The sequence below is a fragment of the Motacilla alba genome, chromosome 9 (genome assembly GCF_015832195.1).
Source record: "Motacilla alba alba isolate MOTALB_02 chromosome 9, Motacilla_alba_V1.0_pri, whole genome shotgun sequence".
NCBI lineage: Eukaryota > Metazoa > Chordata > Aves > Passeriformes > Motacillidae > Motacilla > Motacilla alba.
The window spans coordinates 22,935,867-22,952,286 of record NC_052024.1 but is presented as its reverse complement, the minus strand read 5'-3'; the positions used below and the strand labels follow the sequence as shown (position 1 = coordinate 22,952,286).

The 16,420-nt window shown below is 41.3% G+C and overlaps 1 protein-coding gene across 1 annotated transcript in view; it reads right to left on the bottom strand.

The window, feature by feature from the left end:
- Nucleotides 1-16,420, bottom strand: part of SI (sucrase-isomaltase) — a 42,285-nt gene that overhangs the window by 18,554 nt on the left and 7,311 nt on the right. Inside the window, exons 5-25 of the mRNA XM_038145806.1 lie at nucleotides 16,242-16,351; nucleotides 15,415-15,566; nucleotides 13,881-14,052; nucleotides 12,465-12,564; nucleotides 11,736-11,848; nucleotides 10,641-10,766; nucleotides 10,023-10,154; nucleotides 9,664-9,780; nucleotides 8,916-9,029; nucleotides 8,606-8,690; nucleotides 7,901-8,018; nucleotides 7,348-7,519; nucleotides 6,675-6,791; nucleotides 5,994-6,148; nucleotides 5,645-5,729; nucleotides 4,848-4,904; nucleotides 4,355-4,479; nucleotides 3,900-3,988; nucleotides 2,651-2,700; nucleotides 1,208-1,378; nucleotides 590-739 (exon numbers count right to left, since the gene is read on the bottom strand). Coding sequence (XP_038001734.1) covers nucleotides 590-739; nucleotides 1,208-1,378; nucleotides 2,651-2,700; nucleotides 3,900-3,988; nucleotides 4,355-4,479; nucleotides 4,848-4,904; nucleotides 5,645-5,729; nucleotides 5,994-6,148; nucleotides 6,675-6,791; nucleotides 7,348-7,519; nucleotides 7,901-8,018; nucleotides 8,606-8,690; nucleotides 8,916-9,029; nucleotides 9,664-9,780; nucleotides 10,023-10,154; nucleotides 10,641-10,766; nucleotides 11,736-11,848; nucleotides 12,465-12,564; nucleotides 13,881-14,052; nucleotides 15,415-15,566; nucleotides 16,242-16,351 — 2,510 coding nt within the window. The remainder of the gene's footprint in view (nucleotides 1-589; nucleotides 740-1,207; nucleotides 1,379-2,650; nucleotides 2,701-3,899; nucleotides 3,989-4,354; nucleotides 4,480-4,847; nucleotides 4,905-5,644; nucleotides 5,730-5,993; nucleotides 6,149-6,674; nucleotides 6,792-7,347; nucleotides 7,520-7,900; nucleotides 8,019-8,605; nucleotides 8,691-8,915; nucleotides 9,030-9,663; nucleotides 9,781-10,022; nucleotides 10,155-10,640; nucleotides 10,767-11,735; nucleotides 11,849-12,464; nucleotides 12,565-13,880; nucleotides 14,053-15,414; nucleotides 15,567-16,241; nucleotides 16,352-16,420) is intronic.

Genomic DNA, 16,420 nt, shown 5'->3' with positions numbered 1-16,420 from the left:
TAGTTGGAGTCACCCTCTGAAGTTCAACCCCACCAGGCCATGTTGCTCCCACATGTTCATTAATAATTATCAATAATACATGAAACCATGTGTTAAAGAACTTCATGTTGGAGATGAAGGTTTGGAAGTAGCTCCTTGATGTGGATATAAACAAGTTTCCAAATGCATCAAGATTTTTGTGGAATTCAAGGATTTCCTGTAAAACTGAGATCCAGAGGAATTAATTTGGCTTAAAATGTCCCTGAGTGACACAAAGGTGACACAAAGGGGCTGAGCCTTGCAGGCCATGGTTCCACTGAGGCAGAAGGGGCAGCTGAAAATGCTCTTCTGCTTTTTCATAACTCTAATATTATTTCTGTTCACCTTTCAGAAAATACCTCATTTTTCCTCAACCCCTGATACAATGTGCTGGAATTTAAATGGTTGTCAGCTACTGAGGTAAATAAAATCCATCACTACAGTCCAGTCCATTTTATTTAAACCTGACAAATCTCCCAGACCGCTTTTATTCTGTAACAACCACAAAGGAAACCCTTTTATTCTGGATTTTTTTTTTTTGTCCTATTAGTTTAGAGAAATAAGGACTTACTTCCCAGGAACAACCAAGCTGTTGACATTTTTCTTTTGTTGCATTAGGGCTGGGATGACAATTAAATCTTTCATTGATATTCATACTTTGAGTCCATTTGATTGTGTAAGATTTTCCCAGTTCAAGCTGAAGTCCTTTTATAACAGCAACCTTATAAATATGAAACAATGAACAGTCATTAAATGTCCCATCCCATCCAGCTTTCCTTCAGTCAAAAGAGATGCTGGTCCTTAAGAATATTACACTTAAAAATTGAAAATTCACAAAATCCCATCCTGTAAGATTAGATACAGTCTCACTTTTACAAAGACACACAACTGATATTTTTACAGATAAAATCTGAAGAATTAAGACTCTAAAAATATGGAGTTAATCCCACAGCATCCTTGGAAGCAAACAGGAATAAATACATGAAATAAGCTGTCTGCTGCACCGTGAGCATAACTTAGATGCAGCAGAGTCGAATGCAATTGTACTTTAATTCTGTAATAAAATTCACATTGTATTTCATTGAAACAACATTGGCACTGGGTACTGTCCTTTGCAATGTATAAAATAAAGTTGATTTTAAAGCAATTTTAAATATGTTCACTCTCCATTTCCCTGTTATTGCTTTACCTTTGTTGCAGGATCATAGGTGATATCAGGGGTATAATCTTGCACGACATTGTTCTGAGACACAGAAACTGATGCTATTTCCTGGGACAGCCCCAATATCTTGATTTCCTCAAATTTCAGGTTGTTTGGATCAGCGTAATTGCTGTGTGTAGCAGTCATTTGTAGAGCATTCTGAAAAATAATACAGTGGTCATATTCTTCTTTTAAAAAATCTGCCAAAAGTCCTCCTGATTTAACAATTTTTTCTATGAAGATTTTCACATCGTAGCATAAATAAACCAATATCTTTTTCCACACATTTTAATTATTGCTCTGCTTGTTGTTATCACAATAAAGCTTTCCTACCACGTATAAACTAATCTTCAGTGTTGAGCCTCAGCTTTTTTTCCTTGCTTGGGAAATAAAGAAGGGCCGGGGTGGGTCTGTGACAGGGCAGATAAACTCCAGACTCGCTGGGTTCCAACATCCAAAGGTTCTCACTTCTCTTGATATAAAAACACCTCTTCCTATGCTGTGCCATTCGTTATTTTCAGATGGAGAGTTCAAGCAGAGGAAGAGCACCACGGCTGTGACACGTGTGTGGAACTTCCTTATTGCCCTCCATGGGAACATTGGGGTTAATTGTTAATTCAATCGGCGTCGCAGCCAAGTCACAATTTGGCTACTGGGGTTTCAAACTCCAACAGCAACTGGGGTGTCATATCTACAAATAATTCTTTGATTAATTATGATTAAAAAAATTACTAATTCCTGTGCTCCATTCGTGTTCCTCTGCATTCTCTCCCTTAGTTTGTGCTCTTTCATCATGGCAAAGGAATTAATGCCTTTAGCGATATTAATTAAATTATTTTTATTATTGTACAAATAATATGTTACCATGCTGTTGGCAATCCTTGTTTTGTGATCGTTACTGTCAATATTAGATAGAAACACTATCAGGACTCCATCCTGATTGTCAATGAACCCTGCAAAGGCACTTTCAGCTTAAAATAACACAATAAAACTCAACCCTGATGTAGTTTCTGAGGGTTCAGGCAAGGTGTGGGTCTCCCTCACTCTTTGGAGACATTCAGCTGGATTTTCACAGTATAAAAATATGTATTTTTTACAGTGCCACTATTTTGAGAATCACAAACACTCCGTGCTTCTCCTTTTTGACTGCTTTAAATGCCTCTTGTGCTTTAGAGTTCTCTTGTTCAGTGAATATTGCTACTGAGTTTATTGCGTGGAAGGAAATAGGAGTTATTTAGATATTTCTACTAAATAGGAGAAAAAAAAACACAACAGATTTCATCCCAGTTAAATGGGAGTATTTTGAACATGATTCCTCTTGGCTTTGGCAAATGTTTTGTTCTCCAGCAAATCTTACAGGAGAATAAAGAGAGGAAAGAATGGTCTTAAAAGATACTGGATAAAAATCAGAAATTAAAATCAAATACTTACGTTGGAAACTTTAAACTCATAGTAAATGTAGGCTTTCTTGTCAATTGTGCCTAAAAGGTAAAGAAAGAGGTTACATTGGAGTGCAGAAAAGAATAAAATTGAAGGAGGGCTGTGCCACTGCTAGAGACCAATAAAATGTTAATGATCAGGACTGTGTTCAAAGCTGCACTAAGCAACTCAAATATTTACTAATATTTCTTTGGGGAACTGAAATGTCCCTTTTTCCTTTGGCCAGTCTCCCAGGAGACCTAATTTTTTCCACAAAAATTCATTGAAAGCAGCTCTTCTAAAATGTAGTGATATTTTTATCGCACTGTTATTTCTTCTTAGTTCGTCTTAGATATAAAAGTTTTGATCAAAACTAATCCTTTAACATAACCTAAATAAGTATTCTTCATACAAAAATAATGGTGGTGATAATAATGATAAATGCCATGAAACCATAAGAGAGGAAATAACACATGACCAGGAAAAAAGAAATACAAAGTAAGGTCAATTTGGATTTTTTTTCTTTTTCACATACGAAAAGACAAATCCTGCCATCACAAGCAAATTGCAAATGGTTTCCCCTATAAAACTGCAACCTATAAGTTTTGGGCAAGCCATAAAATGATGAAATGTTTTATTGCTTTGCTTGGCAGCAGCAGTGAGGGCAGTAATGGCTTTGTTATTTTAGGCCAGAGGAGCACATGGAGCTGTCACCCCCATGCACAGCAGCCACCCAAGGCCTGCTGGATTTATGGCAGCAATAATCAGCTGAATCACTGCTCTCTTTCTTAAAAGCAGCCCCAGCTTTCACTAAATTCCAAAAAGCAGAGGCTTTGGAGTTTTCCTGGGAGATACAATTGGTACAGGCCACCAGGAAAAGGAGCTGTGCAAGTGGAATGGATGAGGTTTTCCAATATTGATGTTCAGATGCCTCCTGGATGGGCAGTGGTTTGCCTAAATCCCATGGGAAAATCCCATCCTGTCACCTCCTGACAACCTAAAGATTTCTCCTGAAAACCAGAGGCTTGACCTTAGAGTAGAGCCTTGTGTCTTTTTTCTTTACTCCTGTAGAATTAAGTCGTGACTTCATCCTCACATTAATAATAGTCACAGTTTTCTGCTTCAAAGGGATGAAAACCATTTGATTTATGAGCAAGTAGCAGCAGTGTGTTACAATGCCTTCTTTTCAGCAGGAACACTGGAATCTGAGCACATTAGATCTTCGTTAACCATATTTATTTCGCTGTTGGTGGCTGCTCACCTGTGGATTCTCCATCATCCCAGAACAAATCCCCAGAAGCTTCATTGTTGATATCCAGGGCAATTATGAGTCCCATTGGATTCTTGCGGCTGTGGAAAGAGAGATTCATGTGTGTAACAAACATCTGAACATTCTTGGTGCATCCTGCATGTTCGTGCAAGAGTGAAACACCCAACAGGGTCGCAATCCTTGGAGAATTGCCTTAATTAAGTTTAATCCTTGGTTTCCTTTAATTCTCATGCAAATGGATTAAAATACCCAGTCAGTTTACAAATTTCTGTGCAAATAATTCATCACTAAAGGTGTGGAAGTGAGGTTTGGCTCACAGCTATTCCCACATTTCACGGTGAAAATCCTAAATACAATGGGCTGCTGTTATTTGTAGCCTAGAAATCCTCAGCCCCTTTATGGGGAAGAAAAAATAAATGTTAAAAGTGCTCTGTTTGGGATTCTACCTTGCCACTGTGGTGGTGCTTGGTCTCTGAGTAGGGAAAATGTATCCTCCTCTCAGGTGCAGCCCCATTTTGTCTCCTGGGGTTGGTATATTGTGCCACACTTTCTTCAGCTGCAGTGGTTCACCCTGATGGACAGAGATTAAAAAGAGAACAGGAATTTTGTGTTACCCGCTACTGGGAGTGTTTTCTTAAGTCCTGAGTTTCGTCAAATTGTTCCTTATAAAAAAAGTTAAAGTTATGTAAATATCTGTGGGCTAATGGGCACATAAAGAAAATAATTGCTTATCACTCTGATTTAATGTCATAATCTGAGCCCTTTCTTGAAGCACCAGTTCTTGTGCTTATCCCACCACCCTTCATCCCTTGTCTCTCAAGTAACCCCAAAGTCTTTCCTTCAGGTCTCTGTCCCCAAGGCAGGGCTGACAATCCTATTTCATCGCAATCCCATTTAGAAAATGATGTAATATCCCATAATATCCCTGCCTTTCCTTACCGTGTCATACTCGTACCACTCTGCATCAGGCAAGTACACACGAGTGGACTCCACGCCCTGAAAGTGAATAAAGAAACAACTTTCATATTTCAACTTAATCAGATAAAACTCAATTTTCTGATAAAGCTGAAGTTCACTCTGAGAAGAAAATCACTGATATTCCTGCACTTTGCTGTTTCCTGGTGTTTAGGATGGTGTCCAGACAGGGGGAAGGGCAATCCAAGCAGATTTCTGCAAAGCTGCTGGGCTGTAACTGAATTGCTGCTCTGCAAAGTGGCAGATCATTGAAAGCCCCCCAAAGCCACAATGCTTCAAACCCAGTGAACCAGATCCTATCCACGAGGATCTCTCTGTCTTTATTTCCATTTATTTTGGGGCTGGCACCTTCCAGATTCTTGCTTTCCCTTTCTGTCTTTACCAAATGTTTTATGTTTCTCCCTGGCAAAGGTGCTGCTGGCAGGAGGAATCATTATTTACAAGATCCTGCCACAGAATAAGCCACAACCTTTTTGTTTTCTTGCTGTACCACAGGGAAGCTGAAATGCAGCAAGAGGAGCTGGCTCCAAAGGAAATTCAGAGATGTGAAGATGAGGTAAAGCAGAATATCAGACCAGATATCCCTGACTCCATAGAAGACTGGAAAACAGGAGCAGGATTTTACTGCGAGATTTTCTGTTTCAGCAGGGGTAAAAATGTGCTGTGGGCTGTCTCACTGGAAGCAATAAATGAAGGAGAGGGAGCTGGTGACTCAACATGGCCCGTGGCCACCAGAGAGATCCCAAACCAGCCAAACCTACCGGCTCAAGAGCAGGGGAAATCAGCAGCCCAGGGCCCCACAGGAACTGCCTGTCGATGTCCCATGTTATTTCATCAGAGTAGAACCTGAATAAATGTGAAGGATAGAGCAGAAATTGGTTTAGAAATTGGTTTTTTGTGATTTATATCAGCAGCAACCCCAAGGTTTCAGGGTACTGACTGGATGCCATATAAAAATCACCTCCTGATTAGGCCAAAAGGGGTTTCACTGATTGGGAAAACACCTACAGATATTCAATGTGCTTTTTCAGAGGACAGAGGTTTAGAAAGTCCCTTTAGCAGTATGAAATGTGTCAGATTTCCCTACTGGTTATGAATTCCCAGACTCACTCGTGGAGCAGTGGCCTCACGACCGTGTCCCCCTGGGTGTGAGCTTTGTAGAGCAGCGTGTACAGGTAGGGCAGCAGAGTGTAGCGAATGTTCAGGTAATGCTTGGAGCTGTTCACCAGCAAGGAGTTGGCTCCAAACGCAGCTGGATCTTGATGCTGGAAACAAATATCCACTGTTGTTATTGCCAGGCTTTCAGAAACACTCTGCCAAACGTGTGAAAAGCTGTTTCAGAGGGGCTGGGGTTCCGTGGGGCAGCTCTGCACTGGGTTCTCCTTTCTGCTGCTGTGACCTGGTGTCCTGTCCCTCTGTTGGGCTGTTTGCACTGCCCATCCCTCCTTGTCCATCAGGGTTATTCCAGGATTCATCCTGACACTCAGGTTCATGCCAAGGAGCTCCCAGGGCTCAGCCTGGTGGCTCACACAGGCCTCGGTGTTCCTTGGTGGTAGGAGCAACCAATAATCATAAAACTGTATAATAACCAATCATCAATAATAACCAATAATCAAACAACTGTATTCTCAATTAACCCTCATGAAACGCAACCTCTCCCATCTATAATTTCATAAAGACATCCTAAGGTTCTGTTTTCAAGCTGGGCAGTGAGAGTGAGGGTTAGAAGCGATATTAAGGGAAATGTGGTCGTGGAACACAAAGCAGCTTTGAACAGAAAGCACAACTTACTATGACATGTTCACCGTTGTGGTTCCTGGAAAATGGGTAAAATGCTCCCACCTGCATCCATCGTCTGCACAGTTCTTCTGTGGTGTCTTCACTGAAACCACAAATATCTGCTCCAACCTTAAAAAAAAAACAACTAAAAAATCAGAATGTGTTGGATGTACAGTGCACCTCAAAAGGTACAACATATTTGTAACTTTCCTCTCCCAAATCCAGCTATGCTGTCCAAAAAATTGAACTGACCCCTCACTAACTGCTTCTTCCAAATTTTACCTTCCTGTTTGGTGATCATAGGCACAGAATGGGAAAAAAGCTGCAAAGCCATTCAAATTTAAATCACAAAAAGGATTCTGGCTATTTCCCTTCTAAGTGGATGTCTCTGATTTGACACGATAAGAAAACCAGGAATTGGTGCACATCCCTCACTGGAGTTTAAAAATTACTAAAATAAGAGGTAGATTGGGATATATAAGATAATAAGCTTGTTACCCACTTTTATGCCACCACAGCCACAAAAATCAAACAGCCTAAATCAAAAATTGATAATTGAAATGTTCAAAGGAGATTACTAAAAAATGGTTAATTTTGAGGTGCCAGTGTAAGTGGTTATTTTGAGAGTGCTTGGTTAGACAATCTGTTCTCTGATTTAAAAGGATGGCACAAACTGATGTCCTACATAAGGAATTCCAAAGAGGTTAAACTCCAGCATTCCAGGGATTGCCCATCTCAGCTGGTCCCACGTGGCTGCATTGTCCCCCAGCCAGTGCCCCGCGTGCTTTCCTGATCCTGCAAAAGTGGACCTCGAGATGAGGTAGCTTCTTTTTCCGGGGAACACCGTCTCAATGGCTCTGGAAAAAAATGAGGCTGGCGTTACACAGAGGAAAACCCAGCTCAGACACTGACAATTCTGAACAAAGCAGATTTACACCGATTGGCACTGATTGTTCATCCCAAGGATGTGGATCCCTTTGCAGGTGTGTTCTAGCAAAGCTCAAGATATTCATTTGAAATAAATCTCTTTACACAGCTCTGGCAGCCAATTTGTGGCTTTCCCTACCACCTCCAGGCTGTGGATTTTGTGGATTTTTTTTGTGGAATTGGCTCAAAGGTAACACAGCATTTTCCAGGAATCTCATTCCTCTAGCAGTCACATCTCGTGGTGCTTTGGAAAACACAGGTCACGGACTGTTCTGAAACCCTTCAGCAGGATTTTAGCAAGCATTCCTTACTTCCTGGTGGATAGGGTCATGGAATATCCATAAAGGTTGTGGACATCATATTGCTTGCCCCAGCTCTGCACTGCATCCAGGCAAAGTGTCTTGGAGTACATGAGTCTGTCAAGGATCCCTTGAAGGAAGGAATACAAATGGCACTGATAAGGTACATTTTTATTATTAATATTTCCAGTCTTTAATGCACATTCATGATATCCAAGCCCCTTTTTTCTCTTTATTCGTTCACTCAGGCAGTTTAATTACTCCAAAACCAAAATGCTGCTCTTGGCTGTTGGTTTGCTCTGTGAGATTTCCACTCCTGAGCTTTGCACCCATCCAGGGAACTGAGCTCTGAATTCCTGAATCACCATCTGACAGCACACTGGCAAAGGTTACTTAAATCTACTATTAATACAAACTATGAACTCCATTTTAGTTCTGCAAATAGCAGAAAAACTACTGACAGTGCATGAGGATCATTGCATTATCAGACATAATTAAGGCAATGACAACATCCAGTATTTATCTGACGAGATAAAAGAGGCAGTTCTATAAACCACACCTGAAGTATACAAATAAAAGCATATAAATATTATTTTCTGTCAACAGGAATGTCCAAGCCCCACCCACAAGAACTACACTAAAATCATGTTGTATCCTTGAAGGTAATTAACATTTTATTTGATATTTTATTATTCTGATTAAAGTAGGCGGACTTACTGGGAGTGTAAGGAGGGTAGTTTAACTCATTGTCTGCACAACCTTTTTTTGAGCCTTGAACAAAGTTGCACACTTCATTCATGTCCTGGAAAGGAAAGATGCAGGATCTAATAAAGTTGCCTTAAGTACATTTCCCTAAAAAAAATTCTTCCACTCTATTCTGTCATCCTTTGAGGAATCATTAGTAGCTGTTCTTCAATGTCTCCTTCTGACTGCAAAAATACCTTTCAATCCAATAAAAATTCAATGTAATAAACATCTGCTATCACCTGTATTTTAAAAATAAAAATAGAAATCCTGAGTTACTCACAATCCATATTCCATCATAGGGCACCAAGTCATAGAACAATTTGCTTTCATTCGCCCACCAGTTGGTGGTCTCGAGGCTGGTGTAGTCTGGGAACACAGTTTCCCCTGGCCACACCTAGAATATTCAAAGGAAAATAATTAATGAAACTTTGAACGAGATTAAAAAGTCCTGCCACAGGATCACAGACTTGCTCAGGTTGGATGGGAGGCTGAAGAACACAGAGAGTATGTATTTTTTAACTTTGAATTTTTCAATTGCTTTTCTTGTGAGTCAACAATACACAGCTGAGAAAATCCTCAAGAGAAATTAAGTTTATGAATTAAAAGGATAATGTGGGATCTGGCTCTTCAGTTGCTACTGGAAATAAATAGGAGCTGGTTGATGAAATGTCCCTTGAGCCTTCAAACTACCCTTTAATGTAAAAAAATGTTAGTGTAAAAAAATGTTAGTGTTATTGTAAAAAAAAAAAAGGTTAATGTGAGCAAGTGTAATTTTAATTGCTACTTTAGTTATATTTTTCTTTAAAAAATTAAAATTTAAAACATATGTTCATTTTGATGTAAAAATCAATGAAAAATACCTTTTTAATAAACACTTGAAAAAAAAAAAAGCTAAGAAAGGTTGAAAATTATCACAGTTTATAAGAGACCTTACAAACTTTGCCCTCACTGATAGATAAGCCCCCTGAGCTAAAGTAAATCACAGCAGTGACAACAGAGCCAATTCAAATGTGGAAAACCACGCTTACCTCCCCAACCAGTGCTGTTCCATCCGACTCATTAACCCAGACGTTTCTCTCCGTTCCCCTGACGTAGCTGCCATAGGGACTTTGATCAGCCATTTTTTGGGTGCTGATAGCAGGATCCTAAAGAAATTAGAAAATGACAAAGAAAAGAAGAAATCAGGATATTCCATCCATTATTATTGGCTGTAAATGAAGTCATTGCATAGGATTGCAATTAATTCAATTAATTTGCAATTAATTGCAAATGAAGTAATTCCATAGAAGTAAAGAATAATAATAAGAAGTAAAGAATAATAATAATAATAATAAATAACTGCAATGGAAGTGTTCACAAGGGAAGAAAGGAGTAATTCAGTACTTACCAATATGATGATATATTTTTGTCCATGTTCATGCAAATACGCTGCAAATTGAGGGAGGTCTTTGAATTTCACTTTGTCGTATGTAAAATCTTTCCTGTTCTCCATGTAATCAATATCAATCACTTGGATATCCTGAAAGAGAAGGGAGTTCCATGAGAAGTGATAGGTAATGATTTTTATTATTTTTATTATTATTATAGGTAATGATTTTTATTATTTATATTATTTTATTATTTTCCTTCCCAAATATTAGCTGAATATTAAGGTATTTTATTCTACTGAAGACATCAGGTTCATGTCCCCTAAAGTCTAATTTTAAAAGTTAATTGTACTTTGCCTTTGACTGTCAATTAAGACTAATATATGGTTCCATAACTGTCCATAGGACAATTAAAAAACTGTTGCAAGAGAAGAAAAATTGATAGAGTTGGAAAGAATAAAATAAAAATTATTACAAGAAAGTGTTTGAACAAATCCAACTGCAGTTAACCCACCTCCCATCCAGCGCTCTGATAATGGGCCTAACATCAAAATGCACAAAAACCTTTGACACCACTGGCTTCCTAATCCAAGCTCTTGGAAAACGAGCCAGTTGTGCTCCCCAAACCCCATACTCACGTGGGGCAGTCCAACAGCTCTGTTCCTCTCCACGACTTCCTTCACCTCATCCAGGGAGGTGTAGCCATAGCGGCAGAGCTGGAATCCCAGGTTCCAGTAGGCAGGCAGGGCTGGCAGTCCCACAAGCTGGGAGGGGAAAACAAAAACCCCATGAGCTGCTGGGCACCCTGTGTCACCTCATTCCCTCCCCCTGCACCCACTGGTGCCTCAGGATTTGAGCTTTTCTGTTTCCATCCATCTGTACCCCTGCAGTTCTTCAGTGTGTAACTCTGAGCTCCACCCCCAGTGTCAGCTGCTGCTTTCCCATTTTGGGCAGACACAGCAATTCCTCTCCAGGCCTGGCAGTCAAGGACACCTCACTGCCTCAGGCCCCAGAGATGGGAACAAAAGTGACCTGGGGGAGCAAACTGGGGGTCAGTGACTTCATTGCCTGCAGCTGGAATTGGAGGATGAACCCCCAAAATGCAAACGGGCCAAACTTATAAAAGCGTGCCCCCTGACCCGTGGTGCATTTTGGGTGCAGCCCCTGGGGGGCTTGGTCTGCCCTGAATGTACCTGAAGGGCTTCAGGCAATAGAACTGCTTTGTATTCCCTGAACTCTGTCTGCCCTCTGGTTTTAGGTAGTCCTGATAAAAGGCATCACCACATTTCTCAAATCTACTCCAATGGCTCGCTCCTAAATACAATAGTTTTTCTTATTATTTATTTATTTTAATAAATACTGGTATTTTGGGACAATGCCCATTCTTTAAGGTGTTACTGGAACCGAGGAAGATCTCAAGAAGTGCAAAAGGCACTCAGTGATATCTTGTGATCATAAGATCCAGACATCCTGTAAACACACTCTCTATGCCATAATATTGCCACATGAACAGGAATTTCTCCTCGTGGCAAGAGCAAGGAAACATAAATTATTCTAGAGATCATCTCCAGCCCTAATGGCCACAGTGTAAATTACAGATTTATGAATTTTGGAGCTCTTGGGCCTGGAAAATGGTCTCCTCTCCAGCACCCAGAGAAAAAGAATATGATAAAATAAATCACAAGCACTTTGAAAAAACCTGTCCAATGCATGATCCCTGTAGGTAAAGGTACCTGCAGGTACTCCTGGACTACTTGCTCCGGAGTGTTCCCCAGGAAGATGTAGAAATCCAGGATGCCTCCAATGGTCCTGTAGGTCACTGCTGGAGCAGGCTGCACCACAAACTCTGCCAGACAAGAGTGCACAAAAACAGTTCTGAAGGACAGGAAATTCTAAAGTAACTTCTCTAATTGATGATTAGAAAATTTACTGAAGTAAAAACCAGAAAATGCCTAAAGAACCCTAAATCATTAATTGAACTTGCAAAGAAGGGGAAATCAGACAACTCTTTATGTGTCCCTATTTCCATTCCTTTACATCCTACGGAGAAGAGCATTAGAAGAAATCCAAAGGTTCAAACTTTTATCTCTGAATTTTTAGTACAACTTTCCAGCCCAAAGATGTGCAGAGCTCAGTAAACATAAATACAAATACACTTATCTGAAGGGATTAAAGGACATTTACTTCCAAATTGTTGTTCACTCCAAATTCAGTCTCTTGCTCCAGTGCAGACCTGTACAGCCTTTGGATAAGTTCCTGACCCTCAGGTTTCCATCAAAATCCTCCAGTCAACTGGGAGCTACTCACTGCTTGTGTTTGAAATATTATTAGACACGGGGTAATGACTGCCCTCAGATATTGGGGGTGTTTTTAAGAAGAACTGAGCTGGTTTTACATCAGCTCAGTTTTATTGCAATAATTTCAAAATGCACTGCTCAGAGCCCCAAAGAAAAGTTTCTTACCCATGGCATTGCTGTTCATCAGGAAAACACCAAAGGAGGCTCCAGTGTTGTCTTCCAAGCACAGGAAGAAGGTATGGGTTCCATACAAGTTATCCATTGCCTAAAATAATGAAGGGAACAGGCAAGCTGATTAACATCTAATGACAGGATCTGCTCTGGAACATTCCAAAATACATCACAGGTAGAACTTGAATCGTCTCAAATTGGAGCAAACAGCAGGAATTTAAATCCTGACACTTCCCTGTTTTATATGTTCTGTTTTTCCTGGTGTTATTCTCCTTTATTTTCCATTAAAACAAGAATTTACCCAATAAATAGATAACAGATCTGATGGATCTCCAGGAAAGCTGGCAGATATTGCAGCTCTATTTCTGGGGAATAAATGTGCTTGTGCTCATCAAGAACTTGAGAGGTGCTTCCCTTTCACCACAGATAAGGTTTTACATCTAATCTATATTTCTATTCCTCCTACAAGGCAATAATTTTGATGCCTAATCTATGGAAATAGGAGAGTGCCTTGCTGCTTTTTCATTTCCTTTCTAATTATTTTTTTTATTTCTGCTGTTATTATTAGCATCATAACCCCTGAGAGATGCTAACCATTGTTGCAATAGTTGTGCTTTTTCTCCTGAAAAAGCAAATTCAGTCCACTTGAACAATAAACAGAACCTGAGCAATCTGAAATCAGCCTGACATGGTGCTGTTCAGTGTTATTTTAGCTTAATGAGTCTACACTCAGTGGAGCCATTCAGTTAAGAACTATCTTCAATCCAGAGCAAAGAGTGAGGAGGAATCTCAAGGCAATGGGTACAAATTCCAGATTATTAATTAACTACATGCAGCCATCTCACCCTCGGGTTTCAGTCCATTTGTCTCCTATTGCAGGAGGACAGAAGTTCTCTCTCGAAGCAGGGAGCTGCTTCATGAAGCTGAGGTAATGGTGAAAATAATCTTACAATTATCACCAAATGGGTGTCACAGAAATCGCTTCGTAAAGGGACAGCCAGAAAACTAAAGCAACAAATAACAGCTGACAGACATATTTTATCTTGGAAAGAAACAGCTGTTAAGGAGAATTTTTCCATAATTTGAGCTCTGAAGATGTTGCTGAAGCAGCCTGGGCCATCTGAACTGAACCCTGCCCTCAGCAAAGCCTGTTGTTATTTACTAGTATGCTATTTATTCTCATTATCAGTAGAAGCTGAGGACTCATCTATTAAGGTTCATCCACTGTTTTTCCACTGGACACCAACATAACAATCAGGGAACACCCATCAGTACCACAGAGCTTTTAATAACACGCAGTGCCTGAAAAAATCTTCAGGGGAAACTCAGAGGATTCATGAATGTGTTCACAGCCTGAGAGGGTTGGGTGACAGAACTGCAAAGATTGAGGGGAAACAGCCCCAAACTCACTGCAGAGGGGCCCGTGTCCCTGCTGAAAAGGGGCCAGGTTTTCCAGTTGAGGTCGTGCCTGTACCGCTTGTGCACGTGCTCCCCCACGCCGTAGATGTTGCGGCTGGGCAGTTTGATGGAGAGCTGCAGGAACTGGTCAGCGTACTGCAGGGGCCCAATGGTGGTGTCAAACCTGGTGGAAAAGTGCAAAAAAAAAAAAGAGGAAAAAAGGAAGAGTTTTACCAAGAGCTGTTGCAAGAAGTGTTTCTGCTCCTTTCAGCTGGAGCTGGGTGGCAGAGTCAGGTCTCCACCCAGATCTTTCAGGTTTTCTTCCAGATGTTGTTGGAATCAGAAACTCTCTTTTGGGGCCTCAAGTAGAGCAAAAGACGGTGGAAGGTCACAGACTTTATCAGAATAATCAGGATTTTGTAATGAACTGTTGTGACATATTGTCCTTCCATAAAAAGGCCTCTCTGTTTAAGAGCTGGGGGGAATCAGTGCTAACCTTGTGCAAAGAAATTTATCAAGGATTTATCTCTGCCCTTATCCCATAGTAGCAACAGCTTCCTTTGAGATCCTCAAACTCAGAGTCAAACATCACTGTCATTTTTTTCTTTAGAAACCCAAACGCTTTGATGAAACTAAACAAAGGCCTAAGGAAGTTTTTCCAGAGACACTATTCCAGAGAATTGTTTCAGTGTGGTCCCTCAGGTGTCTCATCCCCCTCCCTGTACCTGTTTAATCAGTCAGGCACTGCTGACTGCCAAGTCCATCTCCTGTGCCCTCTGTAATTGCAAATCAATCATTGCAGAGGATTCCAAGCAAGAAAACAATACTAATAAGAGCAAAAAGCAACCCTTAATTAATTGAACTGGAAGCCTCGCTAATCCACGTGGCCCAGCCCTGTGACAGGTAATCATTCCTGGCTGATTTAATGAGCACCTTCATCCGGCACTTCCCTGCTCTGAGGGCACTTGGGCACCTTGGCTTGGTGGGTTTGGTTCCATTCCTTTATTTTTAGAACATAAATGGGATGAGACAATCCAGTGTTCAAGTTCATTAAATATTTTAGACAAGGCCTTAGATGACAGCTGTCCTTGGATATCACAGGTGTAAAGGGCAGCCTGATTTTTGTGGTGATACAAAGGGCAGCCTGGTTTTGGTGATTCAGGGCCTCAGCATGAGTGTAGCAAAGAAGGTAAAAGGTAAAGGAAGGTAAAAAAAATAAAGGTGAAAAGGTAAATAAGATAAAAGGCAATCAGGAGATTTCCCACATGGTTTGAAGCACTGGCAGAGTCTCTCAGGCAATAAAAATTCTCCATATTGAGATTTCCCCAGCACTGGGGGAATGTGATCAGAGGGCCACACCTGAAACCCTTCAGACAGATCTTCCAACCTCAGATTTTGTTCCCAAAGTCATCCCAAGAGTCCTTGAGGGACATCCACCAGTCAAGAAGAGGGAAGAAGTAGAGTCTGTCCAAGAGGGCACCTCACAGGTGGCATCACCAGCTCCCAGTGACATCTGTGTCACCAAGGAAGGCCCAGCAGGACTTACAGCACTTTGCCATTGCTGGCTCTGGTCACCACGAGGCCGAAGGGCTTCTGCTTCAGCTCCACCTTGTAGTTGGGGTTGGAGGCCATGGATCCCTTGAAGGGCTTCACGTGCTCGTGAGGGACCTCAAACCTTTGAGCATTAGGGTCAGTGATCTGCACATATTGACACAAGCGTTGGGCCTTTATAAAATTAATCCCAAATACAGACATTTTCCAGCATTTTCCAGCATTATCTACAGTTCTGACTCGGTTTATTTCCACCCTTATCCCAGTCTCCTCATCTGCTTTTATTGTTATCCACTTCCAAGTTTAATTATTCATTTTCAGCCATTTTCTTCAGAATATTTGACTCTGTGTTTCCCTGTCTCACCAGGAACCCACCACGGGACAAAGTCTCCCACAGAAGGTTCTCAACCCCACAAGCCTCTGGTACCCCACATCCATGGCACAGGCTCTTGAGCTCTCCATGGAAAACACAAACCATTGGAAAAGCTAATATTGTCTGTCAAAACGATTGAGAGATGTGATTGGGCCATAAACGAAGAGTAAGTAAATGCATTTATCCCCCCAAATCTTCCTGTGATGAGGACAAATGGTAGATAATAGGAAAGCTGAGCTTTCCACAGGTCTCGGTGATTTTTCAAGCAGAATTCCCACCGTGCCAAGTCCCCGTTGACCTGAGGCATTGCAACAGCAGGGAGGACAAGGAAAGAACTTCAGTGGGAATCATGAGAGTGCTCCAGAGGCATCAATCCTGCACTCCCTGCACAGGCAGCCTCACATCCTGCAGAGCAAACAGACCCTGGGCAGACGAGGACGAAGCCTGACCTTGAATCGGAAGCGGTTGGCGGTCTGATACTCCGCCGTCAGCAGCACGGTCTGGATGTCGTTCCCGAAGAGGGAAGGGGATGGCAGCCTGTCCAACGTGGCCTCAAACCCTTGGGAGACACACATGGGGTGATGTGTGGGAGGGGGCAGCAGGGGTGGGAGCTGGGGGCCCAGCCCAG